We start from the raw sequence: 15,414 nt of genomic DNA on the forward strand, positions 1-15,414 counted from the left end.
TCTATTTATTAACATAAATGAATTTTGATGTATTGAATTGAATATATACATTTTTTTATTTATAATTAAGATAAAAAAAAAACACATTTAAAGAGCTTGTATATTTATTTTATTTTTGTCAAAACACGCGAGTCAAATAGCTTGTTTTTATATATGATTACAAATCTGAATGTTTATTTTTACATGAAAAAATATATTTTAAATAGTATTTAGCAGGGGGTGGGGGGGGGGGGGGGGTTAGGATTTCCAGGTGGAGGTGTAATCTATCTTTATATATATTTAGGATGTTCGACCTGAATGTAATGATCCATGTATTTTCCCAAACACAAACAATTCCCTAATAAATCGGTATCATCAGAGCTGAACTTAATTTTCATGGTTGAGCAAAAAAACCAATCCTTAAGCTTTGAACAGCGCCGAGCTCAGATTGTTAAATACTTTTATTGCAAGGGTTGTGCTCCGATTAATCGGGCTCATATTTGATGAAAGAGGTTTGCTGGGTGGAGATATGAATGTTAAATATATCTCTCATATATATATATATATATAAACCATAACTCAATAATTTAGGGTTTTGAATCGGAGTTGATGTCCATGTCCATGCATAAGCCGTCATCCTTGAACACGAACAAACACTCTCGGAAAAACCCAGCTTAGATCAAATGTTTATACATGGGTTATTAGAAATAAGATTCTTAAAAATATTTTTTTGACACGACACGAAATATACAATATAAACTCGAATCGTAAAATTATAAATAAAATATTTTAACTAATTATATATTAACAATTTCAATCAAGTAGTAATTAACAATATAACATAATTAAAATAAAAATAAAATAAACAATAAAAAAGTCCAAACACCTTTATTTTATTTATATTGATTCATCTACTCCCTAGATAAATTGACCCACTTACCTTGTTATTTACATAAAATGAATCCCTTCAAATTTTGATCGACCATTTAACATTAATTACTCCAAAAGTCAAGCATACCAATTTATAACTTTTATTCTATATATTTACCAGCTAAAATAGCTAAAACAAAGTAATATATCAATTGATATATTAATAGTTTACATTAAAAAATATAAAGAATGAACAAGTATTCTAATTTTACGGAAATAAAATTCACAGATAACTTGTATCGTTAAAAAATTATAATAATTATAGTTAAAATCAAGCCCTTAATTATCAAATTGCACAAGTTTTGCAAGATATACATTTAAAATAATAAAAATGTTAAGGTGCAGATTACCAGAATGCACACTTTTATATTTTTTTCAAACTCGTAAAATCGGTCTGATTTTACCGAGGTTGAACGAGTTTGACCGATTCCACTAGTTTTTGATTTTTAATCCGATTTGACATATTAGATACATGTTAACACGTAAAATCATAAGATTTTAAAAGTCAACTTGCTTTTTTAATAACATTGATTAGAACACAACGGTATTCTCTTTAATACAAATACTCTTGTTCCAATCCAGTCTATTATTCGGATCTCTAAACGAAGAATAATTAATTTCACGCCACATGAAACACACACCATATTATTTTTTAAAATATATTTTTGTTTGGAATTGCAGTAAAATAATTTTTTATATCAGTACATAAAAATGATTTGAAAACACTAAGGGTATGTTTGGGAACGCGGTGCAAACCACGTTCCCATTTTTTTTTTTTGCTTAAAATGATTTTTTTTATGTTTTTAGATCATTTTAATATGCTGATTTTAAAAATAATTTTTTTAAAATAAAAAAATTCATTTTATTGTATTTCTAAGTGAAAAGCATTTTGAACCGCCATTATTATCACAATCTTAAATAAGCTCTAAAAAAAAATTTGAAACAAAATTTAAAAAAAAAACACTTTTAAAATTCAAGAATAAACCGACCCAAATCCATCACTAACAACTACCTTAGTTTTATCTTATACAATGTTCATGATAAATTCAATTCGATTTCAAATAATTTGTCTTCTAAATTGGCAAGAAGGCGCACTGCTTCCGGAGATGTAGTTCGATTCATCTAGTCTTGATAGTGCTATGACTTACTGGTCAACGAGGCTTAGGCTCGGTATGAGGAGAATAGAGCTCTCGGGTTTCTGACGAATCATTCTACCTGGTTGTGGCTAGAAGAACAACTAATTGGTCATCCATTTGAAAGAAAAAAGTGGACAGTTTTGGGATATTCTGTAGTGTTTTTGAAAAAAAATAAAACCTTTTCTGTTAATAATATTATGTTTCTCTCTATGGAGATATTTTTAGACCATCAATTAAATCTAAATTCTTTTTCAGAATAAATTTAAAGATACATTGTATTTATTTATACCAATTCTCTTTAGTATTGGTCTCAAAATCTTGACTACAATAGTTATTTGATTCTTCTTGTAAAATAATCAATGCTTGTTGAAATAGCTATAATTTGTTTTTTTTTTAAACGATTCAATTGTAAAATACATTAACAGATTTGAGGTTGTTTCACTGACCAATGAGACACTTCAAATCTTTTTTTTTTTTTTTTGTGTTTTTGTCTTTTTTTTTAAATCCATCTTTTTTTAATTTGATCCTTAATATTTTTTTTTAATTTAATGCCTTTACAATGAATTAATTTACCTTTGAACTTGATGATTTGTTTTCCTTGATATGAGGCTCTTCATATGTTGAAAAACAATTTTTAGTGCTTAATTAGACACAATCAAACTTAATGTTATGAATTTAAAATATTTGAAGCATTAAGGATTAAATTTCAAATCAAAATAAATGCCTGACCTCTTTCATTTTCAAATCACAAACTAGATTGAATGACCAAGAAAAAAATAACCAACACATGTAATACAAATGCCAACAACTTAAAAAGATTATAGGATTGTAAAAACGCATATGAAATCATCTTTCCTACTCGGTGACTTGTGAAGATGAAGGCCCTTTGGTATGGCCTTGACAGCTATTTCTTCTTTTTTTTCTTTGGTTTTTGCACCTAACTCCTTGTTGTTTTTTATATTAAATTTGATGTTGCTAATTTTAGCAACAATTATAGTTCGATATTATAAAATCGATGCTCGGCAAATCATGAAATAATATTTTAAATCACAAGCACATGAGATAGAATAAATATTAAAAAATAACAAAAATGCAACACAGGAGGAAAAAAACAATCTATCATGGGTTGCAATAGCTACTCACAATGTTTTATTTTTTTTGATTAAATTTTTTATTTGTCACTTGATTTATTTTTCTCTCCAATCCAATTATTTTACATTAAATTGATTTGATATTGGATTTAAATTTTTATTTTGGTTGATTTTAAATGGATCCTTATAATTTTAACAATAAGTTTAGATATTAATTTAATATTCGATTTGATAAAGTAAAATAAAATTTTATTAATTAAAATCAACTAAAATTTTAAGGATCTAGTTTCAAACTAAAACAACATCCGTTATTTGATATACTAATATGAAAAATTGATATTTAAGATACATTAATACTAGTCATGATAGGAACATTTATTTGACATTTTCTCTACAAGAATTTTCTATAGTCCAATCAAATACAAAAAATCTGTAACAGATCAAGGATATTTGTGATCCATTAGCCACCCCATGGACCATTCATGTGACATTTTATTTACAAGATTCATAGAACAAGTTTGAATCTCACCCTCTTCGGCTTACCTAAGACTTGTCCACAGGAAGGCCTCCTAGGCCTAACCATGACCCCACTGTGTTTGTTAGCATATCACTAATTTATTCTTTCAAATCAAACCAATTTTGGAGTCCACAAATCACAAGTAACATCTCAATCAATCCTATTATTGCAAATGAATTCATTTTTTTAATCATTAATTATTAAATATACACATAATAAAAACAAAATAAATAAATAAATAGGAAAGCAAGGTTCATATTTCTTGCCTCACATGCTGCCCTTCCCATTTTAGACTCTGCCTTCCACTGACCAGACTTGCATTTCTGTCTTTGTGCTTCTCTTCATTACTTACTACTGTATCTTGAAAACAAATAAAAACCAAATCTTTATTTACTTCAACAACAATAGTACAATTTTTGTAAAAAAAAATAAAATGTAAAAAAGAGAGAGGAAAAACCACTCTCTATCTTGTTCTTCTCCCTTCTTTTGTTCCTATACAGCTACAAAATAAACATTGATTCACCATTTATTCACCCGTTAAAGACCCTCTTGTCTCTTGTTTCAAACTTGTAAAAAAAAAAAAAAAAAAAAACCTTGTAGCACACATTAGACTTGGATTCTTCACCTCTCCTTGGAGTGCAATATATAAGCTGTCTAGAGTCTACTCTTGTGTTTTCGGTCTTCTTTGACTACTAAAGTATTCTATATTGTTGTGGGAGGTTTGGTTGGATAATGGGGTTTTGCCAGCCACTTTCTTGTATTCCTTTCTTAAAAATCTTTCATCGTTTCTTCTATCAGATTCCCCACTTATGTTCCTTTCTAACACTATAAAGTATCAATCTTTCTTGGGTTCTTTTTAAAACTCTTTTTTTTTCTTCAGACACCCCCCCCTCCCACATGCATATTTTTAGGTTTGTCTGATCTGGATTGGATCGCAAGGATCTCCAGAGAGAGAGAGAAAGGTGGGGTTTTGGTGAATTAATTTCTTTTGGAGAATCTTGGTTTCTTTGAGGAGAAGAGCAAAGAGAGGAAGAAGCTTAGAAGGAGGTGAGATTTCTTGGCTTCTTGGATATTTTTGTGTGCTATGGGGCCCACTACTATATTCTCTGGTTTTGCTTCTTGATAATTGCTGCAAGTTTGATTCTTTTTCGGTTGTTTTCTTGTGCCATCTGAGTGTAACTTGAACTGGGTCTATTCTGTTCTGGGACAGTTTGCAAGATAAAGCTTATACTGTTCTTGGTGAATAATGATGAACTGGACCTAATTTCTTATGTCAGAAAGTCAGTTGTTTATACCTGCAAATAGTTGATTGTGGTGCTTTTTTTTTCCTAGGTTCTAATTTGTGGCATTGCTTATCAGTCATCTCTATCGAGTTCTATAGTTGGATGATTGAATTGAGTTTTTGAGTTTGTTTATATTATCGACCTGCGTTGATCCTTATATACTCCTGAGGGATGGCGGGCATTGACATTTCTAAATATGCCCATAGTCCTGTGCATAAGGCCATTGCAGCCAAAGATTATGCCACTCTCAGGAAGATAGTAGCTGGCCTTCCCCGTCTTTGCAATCCTGCTGAGATTCGGAATGAGGCGATTTCATTGGCCGAGGAAGAGAAGGCTGATGCTATTGCTACTGCAATTGATAGGCGTGATGTACCGAACCGTGATACCCCTCTTCACTTGGCTGTCAAACTGGGTGATGAGACTGCAACCGAGATGCTTATGGTTGCCGGTGCAGATTGGAGTTTGCAGAATGAGCAGGGATGGAGCGCACTCCAAGAAGCTATCTGCAATAGAGAAGAAGGGACTGCAATGATTATTGTCAGGCATTACCAGCCATTGGCATGGGCAAAGTGGTGTAGGAGGTTGCCTCGTTTGGTGGGAACAATGCGAAGGATGAGGGATTTCTACATGGAAATAACATTCCATTTTGAGAGTTCTGTGATACCTTTTATCTCAAGGATTGCTCCTTCAGATACTTACAAAATCTGGAAGAGGGGTGCAAATTTGAGGGCAGATATGACTTTGGCTGGTTTTGATGGTTTTAGGATCCAGCGTTCAGATCAGAGTATTCTTTTCCTTGGTGATGGATCAGAGGACGGGAAAGTCCCTTCTGGGTCGCTTTGCATGATTACACACAAGGATAAAGAGGTGATGAATGCTTTGGATGGTGCTGGTTCTCTGGCAACTGATGAAGAGGTTCGGCAAGAAGTGGCTGCAATGTCTCAGACTAATATATTCAGGCCAGGGATAGATGTGACCCAAGCAGTTCTTTTGCCACAGCTGACATGGAGGCGGCAGGAGAAAACAGAAATGGTGGGTTCATGGAAGGCAAAGGTCTATGACATGCACAATGTGGTTGTTAGCATCAAATCTAGAAAGGTCCCAGGGGCTATGTCGGACGATGAGTTCTTCTCATCCTGCAATGATAATGAAACAGAAAGTGAGGAGCTCAATGACATTTTGACAGAAGAAGAAAGAAGGCAACTTGAAGTTGCTCTTAAATTGGAGACGTCAGAGCTGAGCTCTGAGAATGGCGATGGGATTATCGCACATCGTCATAGTTGTTATGAGCCCAGGGAGGTTCCTATTGAAGATGCAAGTGGTTGTAGAAATGGAGAGACTAAGCAGGAAAAGAAAGGGTGGTTTGGTGGTTGGAGGAAACGAGATTCTAAAGTTGAAGGGCAGAAGAAAATTGTTCCACCAAGAAGTTCTCTTTGTGTGGATGAGAAGGTGAGTGATTTACTAGGGGACTCTCCATCCATAAGTCAGCCTAAACCAGGAAGACATTCCGTGGAGATTGTTTTGAGGGATGAACACCGGAAAGGGAGAGATAGCAGGGCATCTACTTCTGTGAGTTCTGAGAGCAATAATCGTCGCAAGGAAGGAGGCCGTGAGAATGAGTATAAGAAAGGATTAAGACCTACTCTTTGGCTTTCTCCAAACTTCCCGTTGCAAACTGAAGAACTTCTTCCACTGCTTGACATTCTTGCAAACAAGGTTAAGGCAATTCGTCGCTTAAGAGAGCTGCTCACAACTAAACTTCCTATGGGAACCTTTCCAGTTAAGGTATGGTGTTTTCTCTTATATCCAGTTGAATTTGACAATACAAAACTCTTTTACTACAAGGCGCTCAATAGCTTGCTGTTTAATTTTGTCATCACCCATCACTGCCCTGCTCTTACAATCATGTTCTCTTTCATTTCTGTATAAGGTTGTTGTATGATGGCCTTGCTAGATCTATACTATATAACCCCATGATCTACATGGTACGAATAGGGCTTTCCTTGTCAACTTTCTTAAAATTCAGTGCACTTTATGAATCTATTCAATGATATAAATCATATTGGATAGAAACTTTTCATGTGTTCTCTTATAAATGATGCATGAGGCTTTTGTCTTGCTAAGGTCTTGACTTAGGTTTTTGAAGCAACTTTACCTAATTTGAGTCTAATGCATCTCCAGCCCCCGGGAGTTCTGTTGAGTGAAGGTCATAAAATCACGATGTGGTGCAGTTATGTGTAGTTAGATTTTCAATATTAGAGCAGAATTAATCTTATACAATGTTTGCCTTGTAACGGAGGACAACTTCTGAGCACATTCTTCATTGAGGGTGTGTTAGGCATTGCATTTCCAAGACCTTGATTTCCATCTAAACGATAGTTTAAAAATTAGCAAATTGTTTCTTTCTCAAAATCATGGTTTTCAGTGTCTTTGGCATGCCAACACCATGGCTTCCAAAAAACAACCAACAAAATTTGATTTTTGGCTTCAAGCATTCCTTTTCTTAACTCTTACCACATTCTCAGTCACTCTAACTAATCTTCAAATGTGTGACAGTAATTGACGGAGGACCCAAAAAAGATTTAGATATTCTTGTATTGGAAACGTAATTACTATAAAACCATCTAAAATCCTTTGTGGGTCCCTCACTAGCCCTTTAAGGAAAAAGTTCGACAACTGCACCCGGCAACACCTTTTACCCTGCTATCCTTTGGCATCTTTTTAATATCCATATGTCTGTAGAGCCAGCGTATAGTGTAAATATCTTGAAAAAAAGAAGAAGTGGTCGATAAAACAAACTTCAGTAATTTTTTTAGGTTTTCCAGTTGGTGTACCAAGGTCAAGGAAAAGCGTAGCTCATTACACTTTAGTTACAGCCAGTTATGATGTCTTGGTTTGGTTGTAAGATTACCTGGGGTGACGTGTGGTGTAGCATATTAAATACAGAGTTAGTATAGTACTCTAATGTGTTACATTTGCCACGCTGAAACGACCGTGTAGGATTGATGTTTCTAAACCCCAAATAGTTGCCACAAGAGATTCTCTTCATTAGCCTTTGATTCTGATAAGTTGGCTAGCTCCTTTGTGAGAGGCTAGTTGGCATGATGCACTTAATAAATAATATCCTCTATGTCGTGAATAACCACGATAACATGGAATTGCTTGGCCTTCGTATCCTCAATAAATATTGACTTGGCTTTTGGCTGAAGTTGGTGAAGGATTTGCTCTGGTGAAATGAGGAAAGTAGTTGTGCTGAAATGCACATGCTTGTTATTATACCAATGTATACCGCCTGAAGAAGAATGAAAGAAGGTGATGATTTTACCTTGAATGATAAATCCCAAGAATCTTCTCTGCTTATTAACGGGATAAGTTTTCAACGAGTCAAAGGCAGCATTTCTGCAGACTGCGTTATCAGTATCAAGATTATGTTGTTTGGTTTTTGCAAATATCTATGTCTTGCTTAGTATCTCCTTATTCCTGGTCTAGCAACATGCTACTTGTTTTTGGATGCAAGGTAGAAGCATAGTTATTAGATCCATCCAGCCCTGTCTAGCTGGTCAAACTAGTAACCCAGTTAACCAGACACTTGGCAAGTCTAAGTTTGTGATAGGATCATCTATGAGTGAACTTGACAGAAAAAATAACTCAATTATGCTGAATTTCATTTGAATTTGAAAAGTTTCCTGCTGAGCTCAATTTTTAGAAATGCTTCTGGACCAAAATATGACAGAAAAGGATTTTAACCTGGCCTTGTGGAAAGAGAGCATCTAACACTTGCTGTCAGTGTCCAGCCATTCTAGATAAAATATCTAAACACTGTGCATAAATATCTGATTATTATGCATATATATTAATATGGATGCTATAAATCCAATTGATCTAGTTTGGCTTCTTGGCCAAGTTTTAACAAATATGAGTTGGTAGATATTTTGTTGGCAGTCCCTTGCACCTAGGTAAAGTTTTGGACTACCTCAGTAACATTCTTTCCTTCCAAATTCACTGACATGCTTTCATTAGATATGGGAAAAATCACATCAAAATTGATAATGCTGATGATTCTTACGCTGTAGCTTTGTTTACACACACACTTCGGTCTGATTGTTTTGTTAATCTCGGAATATGTTTTCTAAAAACTTTTTGGTTACATCCAGGTTGCTATCCCAGTAGTTCCCACAATCAGGGTACTGGTTACATTTACGAAGTTTGAAGAACTACAGCCATTGGATGAATTTGCAACACCCCCTTCAAGTCCTACAGCTGCATTACGAGAAAGTCCGATGGTTATGCAGTCCTCGACTTCATCTTGGTTTCAGTGGATAAAAGCCCCTTATCAACGCCCTAGCTTGTCTGCTGGTGGCTCTAGCAGTAGGATAGAAAACGTTCAGGACCCATTTGCTATTCCTCCAGATTATACTTGGGTTACAGCTGAAGCAAAGAAGAAGAAGATGCAGGAAAAGAACAAATCAAAGAAAGCAAGAAATCATGGTCATTAAAGGCTTGCGTGAGATTGTAACCAATATGTAAAAGAGGTTTTAGCTTGCAAAATGAGCTGTTGATCAGCAGATGCCAAATAGGGAATAGTGTGTTATAAGACCATGATATTGTGATACTGTGAGTAAAAAAAAAAAAAAAAAACAAAGGATCCCCTAGTTGGGAGAAAATTTGGTGTATCATTGTGGGGGCTGGGAAGGAAGAAATATTGTGATTCTTTCTTACAACAATTGCTTGGCTTTTGTTGCATGTAACACGTTAACTCCATTTAGATCAATTTGTTTCACCACCTTTGTATGTGATTGATTTCTTAACTCTTACTGACAAAACCAGCAAGTTTCATTTGTAGCGGCCATCTTTCATTTTATCCACAAGTACAGAGAGGTTTCCGTATCATTTTTTCTTTCCAGTCAATTCTCAGGTCTTCGATGTCGCCCCCAACTCCATCCCTGCCATTCACCCTGCCATTCACTGACCAAAACTCCCACCATGCTGCACACAGTAAGCCTAGTTCAGTGGTGTCTTCTGAACTTTTAAATTTTCACCACGAACCTATTTAGAAATCATTAGGTGTTGAGTTAGACATGCGAGTGGGGAATTTCATATCAGCAATGAATAAGAAGTTTTGGGTGTTTATATACAAGATAAATTTACAATTCATTATTCTAGACTTTTGGGTTAAAGTGCCTTTTTTAAACGTAAGCTCTCCAAGATACGCATCTTTTTAACATTTGATGGCCTCACGGCCCTAAATAGAGGTGCTATTATTAAATCTGGCTTGAAGGATCGATTCTTGACCTGCCCCTTGCTAGGGTTGAGTATAAAAAAAATCAATTCAAAATTAATCTGGTCAAAACTTTATTAAAACTGGGTTTAACTTTTGAACTTTTTAATTCAAAATAATGTTATTTAGAATTATTATTTTTTATTGAATCAGATCAATCCACCCAACTCGTGGAGCACACCCTGGATTGAGTTTAATGACTGAATACAGGGCCAACTTTTCCAGAGAAAAAAAGAAAACGAAAGGACTGATTGGTCCTGGTTTCGTTAGAAATCTATTTCAAAGGTCCCCAGTAGTCGTGCAACTTGGGCAAAGCGTTACGCAAAGGATTGGACAGAACCATTGCAAAAGAATCCTGGATGGTTTATTTCTTTCTACAGTTTTTGTTTACATGTTTTCTGCCTTCCATGTTATTATAGAAGACTTGAGTTAATTCTATATTAAGAAACAGTACAAGAAGAATGTGAATACTGTGAAATGTTCTTGAAGAACTGCATCATCAGGAGATACATCTGTAATAAGAGAAAGTTATAAATGTTAGAAAAACTGTGGGAAACTTTGGAAAAAAGAAAGACAACTGTAAGAATAAGAGGGAAATTATTTTATACGGCCTTGGTTGAGTTAGAGAAAGATAAATTTATTTTATATCTTCGTCCGTGTTGTGAGACGCTAACTAATAGCAAAAAATTTGAGGAATTTGTCCTGAGAATGACATTTCTAGTTCCTTGTATGCATTGATTCTCATGAGTTTGCATTCGTTGTATTTTGACCATGCAGACAATACAATTGTCTTCTAAGTGGTCCTACGAACTATCCTGATTCTCAACCTTTACTTTTCCAACAACCCAATCATTCTGTCCCCAGTCTTTTAAAAAGAATTCAGACATATATCCCACTTATCTTCTGTACGTACAGTACAGATGCCTTGAGATTTTATTTCTCCCCTGGAATTCTTATAGAAATGAAGTTGTTATATAGATCATTAGGTACTCCCAGCGTTTTGTTTGAAGAAAGACCCTCATGGACTAACCATTTATACCTGCAACCTGCTCTGTCAACATATATAGAAAATCTCAGCAGGCACCCATTTCTCTAATCCTCGAAGAGGTCTAGGATTTAGACCTCTCCTCTGAAACAAAAATGTCAATCGAAGCTTGCACATTGTATGTCCCAAATGAAAAATTATTTGCATATGATGGCTAAAGGAGTTAAATTCATGCTCTGACCATACATTGACAGGTACTGATATTCTACGCCATAACTTGAGCTAACATCATCAGGCTAGTCCAAGAGGTTGACTGAATTGCAATTTCGTGTTAGTCCGGTCCTTCTATGTAGATCCTTTCCCCACTAATCTAGTATTTAGGGTAACTAATGAAGTTTATAGGTTTAGAACTTTAGATCTATCCACATGTTGACTATGTTCTGTTTCTCCTGTGATTTTTTTAAAATAATTTAATGGATCTGGACTTGGAGGCGGCTTCCCATTATCTGCCTTGAACACCATTTATTATTGCCAACAGGAGATGCTGGATGTGCACTTATTTTCAAACCAAACCGCCCCAGCCCCTTTCTACCTACGTTGTCCAAACACCTAAGAGTTGTAAGAGTAGAAGTCATAAAAGGCTAGAAACCTTTCCCCTAGCCTCAACACACACACACACGCACATATATGCATACAAGTTCAACAACTTCACGCGATCATTAAGAACTCTAGCTGAGGTCATGGACTAGATTCTCAGTATATAATGTCATACTGTGCCTTCTGCCATTAAAACTTCAAAGTCTTCGAGGGTCATTGTGCATCTCTTGGGAAGATGCATTGTTGGCTCATGGAAGGCATTGCATGTGATTATATTTTGAGCCATCTTCCACATTTCAACCAAATTGCACTCAACAAGGACATGCACCTAATTGGTTCTTGAGCCAATGATCAAAAGTATAATTAATGATTTTTTATTTTTTTTTTCCAAGGGAAGGAGGAACAAGATATATACGATCCTGAAGATACTCCTTGAATCAGTAAAGAGCAATTAAAGAGTGGTACCTATGGATTTCTTGTTCACTGAATTGTACAAACACAAGAGTTCCTTACTCCTTCAAGTTCTCCATCATCAGAGGTGCTGAGACATTATGCAAGAGAAGGAAAATATAGTGAAAGTGCAAGGGGAAAACAAATAATACAGCTGCTTTAACCTTAAAATACATGGCATAAATGGATAAATTGAAAATGGAAAAAAAAACACCATGCACTTCATTTTCTAGAAATTGTTCATGCAAGCATGCCCCTACATATCATAATGGTGCCTAAGCCTAAAATCTCTTTTAAGTTAGGGACAAAACACCCTTATAACTGTTGAAGATTCTGTTGGCAATAATTTGCTTATCAAAAAAACATGCTGTGGCCAGGGCATTCATCATCTAACACAATCAAAATCCAATCATGCAAATTAAGTATGGTAAGCAGGAGATGGTTAATTTTAATTACCTTGATTCAAATTCAAGAACATGAGCAATATCTGTTCCATGAGCAATATCAGGCCAACTAACTTTTCTCTTTTGATGATCTTTCCTTGCTTGATTTTCCCCAACTACAGCACTAGTAGTTTTCTTGAGAGTACTCTTGAGAGGAGAAGTTTCCAAGAGAGGTCCATTATTAGACCCACTAGCGGTCTTGCTTCTTATATTTCTCCCACCATTGCTCATTTGATGATCTTGTACTGAATCATTATTACTGGCTTCTTCCATGACCACATATTCTCTCTCTTCCGCAAAGGATCCCTTGTTAGTATTGTTGCTCCTGTTGCTTTCTTCACCTTTGTCGTTGATGTTCCTTGAGGGTACATAGCAAGAGCACACTAAAGAAGTGCACCTGTTCTTCCCTGAGGCCGCCAGGAGTACAGTCAGTAAGGTCAAACTTGATATATCTCTCTATATATTGATATACCATGCATATCCAACCAACCTTGTAGCTGTGCCTGTTACCAGTAATGGGCTGGTATCAGAACAAAAAGGAAACAGAAGGAGAGGAAATCAGCCTGTACATAGTAGTGCTAATAGGGTGTGGTTATCACAAAATGATTATGGTTTATTGCTTTGCATCTAAGAAAGTGGGGATATGACAATATATTTTGATTTTTGAAGGTGGGGCTATGTGTGTTGGGTTATGCAGGGTAATTGGGAAAAGATGATTGGATATAGAAGCACAGGTACAATCATGGTGATTGCCTCACCCACCACTTAGACTTGTTTATCCTTCGCCTTTTCTTCCTAGCACTCATCATAGTGTTGTGGTGAATTGGTGTGTCTTGGGGTAAACCAAGAAAGATGTGGCACATGTTTTTATCTTCTTTAACTTTTGACTGTGTGTGTTTTTGCGGGGATACATTATTCATTGCTGGTTTACAGTTGGAAATGGACATGTAATCTCTTTATTGCATCTCGTGCTGTTTGCTTTTCTTGGCACAAGGCCATGGGGCATGCGACAAGTGAGTGGAGAGGGAAAGCATGGAGAGGACGATCATAAAGAGAGCTGCAAGATCTTCTTTTTGTTTGCAATATTGTAGCTTTCTTGAGGCTTGAGAGGGCTAGCCTGTGCACTGTAAAGATTGATTAAACATCATTTCAGACGCTCCCCCTCCCTTCTTTACCCTGTTACATGGCTGGATTGCATGAACAGGGATGAGCGAACTACTTCCTTGTCATCGCAAGTGCTATTATCACTTGGAAGGGGGCACGGAATCTCGGATTAGCTAATACTAATAGCTATGATGTGCGCTTGATAATTATGGTACAATGTTGGTTTTGTCGTCTCGGAGTAGTAGGGCACATTTCTTTGTTTGTATCAGGCAATAAATCCAGCGCGTTCACATCCACCAGGAGGAAGAAGCTGTGATTTGTAATGCAGTAGCAGTATCACCATTTAAACCTTCGTTGCAATTGTTTTGGCTGGCGGCCGATTCGACCCCGAGCCATGACCGAGTCCTTACACCAGATCATGCATTGTGAGCCAATTTTTTATTAAATTAAACTTTTTAATTGCCTTTGAATGGTTTTGATTTATCAACGTTAAAAACATCTTTTTAAAATAAAAAATATTTTTAAATAAAAATACTTTAAAAAACACTCATGTCCAAAATCAAATAACGTGAAATTATACTCGAGATGAACTACAGTATTTGCTGGCCTTTAAAGCTGGATCTTTTGTTTAGTCGGTAAAAACTGACAATTTTTAAACTGTGTCGTTATATAATTTATGTCATGAAGGAAAAATCTGACCAATTTATTTATTTTTCTCTTTATTGTATTAAATCACAATCTAAAGAGACCTCTCGCCGTAAAGAGAAAGAAATTCCCATGCCACACACCCACATAAATAAATAAATAAATAAATAAAAGATTTTTATCAATAGAAAATGTTAGCAATGCCATACATTTTCTATCTTGTTGATTGGAATTCCATTAAGATCAAATCATTATAAAAATTGAGAAAAAGTATTTGTTCTCATAATTTTTTTATCTTGATATAAATGATTTTTTTTTTAACTAAATCAATAACAGTAAACTTAGTTTCGATGGGCCCATGCTCTGTCGCACATAACAACAAAATATCCCAATGCATTAGTTGAAAAATATAAAAATAAACAAACAAATAAAATAAATTATTAATGATTAGAATTGGACTTGAGGTCAATTTTTTTTTAACATAGATGTCATTTCTTTGACTAACTAAATTAAGTTGCCGTGTTTAGTTATTAAATTTGACCCTCTGATACTTTGCCGCAACGTTAAGGGAGTTAATCCCACTCAATATCTTTTTATTTTTTTTAAAGAAAAAGATAAAATCGTGATGTTTAGGTATTTTTTTAAAAAATCAATTCAATTTTTTATTAGATTAACTAAAATGCAAACTAACTCATCTCATCAGATCGACTAAATCAACTTTAAATTGCTTTTTTTACCCCAACCCAACAACACAGGTCAGAAAATAAGTTAATTTAGTTTTAGATTTATCTATTAAATATGTATTTAGTAATTCAGAGTATTTTTCACTTGAAAATATATTAAAATAATTTTTTTAATTTTAATTTTAATTTTTATTTTAGAATAACAAAAATATAAAAAAATATTAATTTAATGTTTTTAAAAAACAAACATATTTAAAAAAATACTTAATGCATCTCAAATTGGTAGTAAACTA

At 34.7% G+C, this 15,414-nt stretch overlaps 2 protein-coding genes across 5 annotated transcripts; one reads left to right on the forward strand and one right to left on the reverse strand.

Moving 5' to 3' along the window:
- The first annotated feature begins 3,933 nt into the window (after positions 1 to 3,933).
- LOC133680871 (uncharacterized) lies at positions 3,934 to 9,732 on the forward strand. Its single transcript, XM_062103888.1, has 3 exons — positions 3,934 to 4,700; positions 4,986 to 6,721; positions 9,091 to 9,732. Exons 2-3 carry the CDS (start codon positions 5,108 to 5,110, stop codon positions 9,430 to 9,432), a joined length of 1,956 nt encoding a protein of 651 aa, XP_061959872.1. The 5' UTR covers positions 3,934 to 4,700; positions 4,986 to 5,107; the 3' UTR covers positions 9,433 to 9,732.
- Positions 9,733 to 10,556: 824 nt separating this feature from the next.
- LOC133701927 (uncharacterized) lies at positions 10,557 to 13,973 on the reverse strand. Of its 4 annotated transcripts, XR_009843637.1 has the most exons (4): positions 13,180 to 13,958; positions 12,703 to 13,096; positions 12,262 to 12,337; positions 10,557 to 10,726 (listed from the first exon to the last, which is right to left on the reverse strand). XR_009843637.1 is itself a non-coding variant. In XM_062126129.1 (2 exons), the coding sequence occupies exons 1-2, from the start codon at positions 12,960 to 12,962 to the stop codon at positions 12,277 to 12,279; spliced, it is 321 nt and encodes a 106-aa protein (XP_061982113.1). In that variant the 5' UTR covers positions 12,963 to 13,958; the 3' UTR covers positions 11,933 to 12,276. The 4 variants fall into 4 exon arrangements, 1 of the variants encoding a protein (XP_061982113.1); XR_009843636.1 differs by having other exon boundaries at positions 12,703 to 13,971; XR_009843638.1 differs by lacking the exon at positions 10,557 to 10,726 and adding an exon at positions 11,933 to 12,134 and having other exon boundaries at positions 12,703 to 13,973.
- Positions 13,974 to 15,414: the final 1,441 nt, after the last annotated feature.

Source organism: Populus nigra, chromosome 1 (genome assembly GCF_951802175.1).
Source record: "Populus nigra chromosome 1, ddPopNigr1.1, whole genome shotgun sequence".
NCBI lineage: Eukaryota > Viridiplantae > Streptophyta > Magnoliopsida > Malpighiales > Salicaceae > Populus > Populus nigra.

Excerpts from the sequence above, each read along its gene's own strand:
- LOC133680871 (XM_062103888.1), top strand. The coding sequence starts at position 5,108 with ATGGCGGGCATTGACATTTCTAAATATGCCCATAGTCCTGTGCATAAG. Across the intron at positions 6,722-9,090 it reads TGGGAACCTTTCCAGTTAAG|GTTGCTATCCCAGTAGTTCC; the intron begins GTATGGTGTTTT and ends GGTTACATCCAG.
- LOC133701927 (XM_062126129.1), bottom strand. The coding sequence starts at position 12,962 with ATGGAAGAAGCCAGTAATAATGATTCAGTACAAGATCATCAAATGAGC. Across the intron at positions 12,338-12,702 it reads GTTCTTGAATTTGAATCAAG|CACCTCTGATGATGGAGAAC; the intron begins GTAATTAAAATT and ends ATAATGTCTCAG.